Source organism: Poecilia formosa, unplaced genomic scaffold, assembly GCF_000485575.1.
Source record: "Poecilia formosa unplaced genomic scaffold, Poecilia_formosa-5.1.2 Scaffold512, whole genome shotgun sequence".
Taxonomy (NCBI): domain Eukaryota; kingdom Metazoa; phylum Chordata; class Actinopteri; order Cyprinodontiformes; family Poeciliidae; genus Poecilia; species Poecilia formosa.
In genome coordinates, this window is record NW_006800451.1 from 241,876 (window position 1) to 244,566 (window position 2,691).

The 2,691-nt window shown below is 44.0% G+C and overlaps 1 protein-coding gene across 2 annotated transcripts in view; it reads left to right on the plus strand.

Moving 5' to 3' along the window:
* The window catches only part of cyc1 (cytochrome c-1), a 7,943-nt gene extending 7,199 nt beyond the window's left edge, over positions 1-744 (plus strand). For both annotated transcript variants that reach the window (XM_007579209.2, XM_007579211.2), the window contains exon 7: positions 214-744. In XM_007579209.2, coding sequence (XP_007579271.1) covers positions 214-318 — 105 coding nt within the window. In that variant the 3' untranslated portion in view covers positions 319-744. The remainder of the gene's footprint in view (positions 1-213) is intronic.
* Positions 745-2,691: the final 1,947 nt, after the last annotated feature.

Consider the following 2,691-nt stretch of genomic DNA (forward strand, 5'->3'; position numbering starts at 1 on the left):
GCGCAAGTAACAGAGAATCCGGTTAAAGGATTTTCAACATAAAAGATCCCCCAAACTCAAATAATACATAAAACGGAAACATTGGGGGCCACTGATCTAAAGGCTGTAGAACCAAAGTTCTTCTCTCCAGAGAAAGAAAATGAGCACAAGTCCAGATGTTATTGTAGCGTTCCCAATGTTTTACCATAACGTTCCCGATGTTTGTCCCTCCAGCTGCTGATGGGCTCTGCCATCCTCATCCCTCTGGTCTACTACATGAAGCGACACCGATGGACGGTGCTGAAGAGCAGAAAAATCGCCTACAGGCCTCCTAAGTAATGGAAAACAAGCGCACCCCGACCCAGGCCTGAACAAGAGAAGGGTGCGTTCAAAAGCCCCACAGAGCTTATCACCCTCTAACTCTGCCCCCCAGGGGCCAACTGATAAACATGCGGCATGTTTTCAGACGTATATACGATGATTTCAGTCAAAAATGCCTTTTTTTCAACCAGTTGTCAATGAAAACCTGTGATAGTTTTTGTCTGACTGTTCTTCAACGCACCCTGCTCAGTTTATTGACCTCCAGCAGCAGCGGCGGCTACATGCTGCCTGAGTTTCATTATCTCTCTAAGATACTCCATGCTGACGCTCATCTCTGGGTCGGCCTCAGGCTTCACAACGTTCTGCGTCTGTAAATTTATTGTTTGTCTTCAGAAAGTCTGACATAAATTGTTTTACTGTACAAAATAAATTCTTCTAAACAAATCTGTCTGGTTGGATGTTTCTGTTCTGCAGCAGTTCTGGCTCTGAGGTGCAGCTGACAGCTTAATCTAACCCTGGATAAATCCAGAAAGGTGGGCGTGGCTACACAGTGGGGCGTGGCTACGCAGTGGGGGCGTGGCTACGCAATGGGGGCGTGGCTGTGTGCTGAGGGGCATGAAGAACTGTTTCCTTAAAAACTTTGTTGCTGTATTTAGTGACTTATCAGAAAATAACCAACTAATGACAAACCCAGTGACTTTTCTGTTCCACTTCTTGTCCCGGGGGGGGCGCTGCTGAGCATAGCAAACCTAAATTATTGTAATACTTCATGTCAAGCATCTGTGTTTCATTTCAATCTGGAGAGACTCAGACGGAGAAAGACGGCGATTAAAAAGGTTCATTGACATGCATGAATTGAAGTTACTTGGCGCTTGGGCCCCGGCTGGACATCGAGCTGTGCATCGCAATGAGCTCGGATGAGCATTCCCGTTGCTGATTAGGAATGTTATCTCCCGGGGCCCCGACACTGGTGGTGGAGGTCGGTGAAGGATGGGAGCCTGAAGAGCCAGGAGAGCGGAGGTGGAGAAGAGGCGGAGAAGTGACGGAGGCGGAGTTGAGTACAGCTGGAAAGCGGAAGACGCCAAGGATGGAGATCCTTTTCAGCGGGAGCTTGGTCGGTCATTGGCCGTGACGTGGCTTGGTCCGACGTTGAAAGGTCGATGGCAATGAACGAGTCGCACCGACTGGATGATGCAGGTGGGGCTAGAGAGTCTTCCAGTTTGAATTTACGCCAAGGCTTCACAACAGCTGTTCCTGTAAAGTCACTGCGAAGTTCCCAGCCCATTTTTCTGGCCTGTTTCTGTGTATTTCCTCAGTAATGAAAAGCTGTTGTGTTGGTTTAATTCGGTCCTTTAATGATCTTTAATTCTTCCTTTTAACACTTTGAGAACAGCAGAGCCACATAGTTATTCTCAAGTAGTTCTCTTACATATTCAGTGAGGTAAGGTAATTTTATTTATATAGCACATTTTCAGCAACAAGGGAATTCACAGAGCTTTAGATGAGTTAAAAGGAAATACAAAAAAATAAACAAACCAAAGGAAAGAAAAAAGAGGAAAGAAAACTAATCTAATGTTGTTCTAAAGTGTGTAAACTAAGTTCTCCTGTTCAGGGTTGCTAAGTATCTAATTCCATTTCTAAATAGTGAAACTCTACAGTTTCTGATAAAATAAGCTAAAGAGTGACTGATCTAAATCCTTTTCTGGGTTAAAAGTAATATAAACTAAGCAGTGACTGATCCTGTTAAGTATTTCTGGATTCCAAGTTCGTAGTTATTCTAATTAGGCCCGAGCAGCTAAGTGCTGCGAAGGCCTATTGTAATCGTGCTGTTTATTATTATTATTCTAATTCTGATTCCATTTCTGGCCTGTATAATATTGATCTAAATAGTGTGTACTCCACAATTTCTGATATTACTAATAAACTAAAATAATCCTTTTCTGGGTTAAATGGGGAGTACCCCACCTAAAACAAAAAAGAGGAATGGACACATTAGGGCAGATGGCAAATTTCAGACAAAACAAAGGGCAAAACAAAGACATGAGTGAAGGTGGTGACGTCAAAGGGGCATGAAGAAACGTTACTGAGCCCCTGGCAGAGTTTGATAGAGGTATTGTTATCAAGGAATGTCGTTAGGAGCGTTCAGCTTCGCAACTCCATGGAAACAGGAGGGGGTGAGGTGGGAAGGAGCGTTTAGATATCTTCAAGGAGATTAGAGATATGCAGCCCTTCCAAGGCCACACGGGGAAAGCCAATTCAGAAACAGAATGTCTTAGGTCGGGAAGATTATAAATTTCAATCTTCCCTAAAGTCTCTCCGATACATCCCAGTTCACAATCATTCAAATTAGTTTGGTTGTTCCACTGAGCCGAAACTAGCAACTTCTCCAAG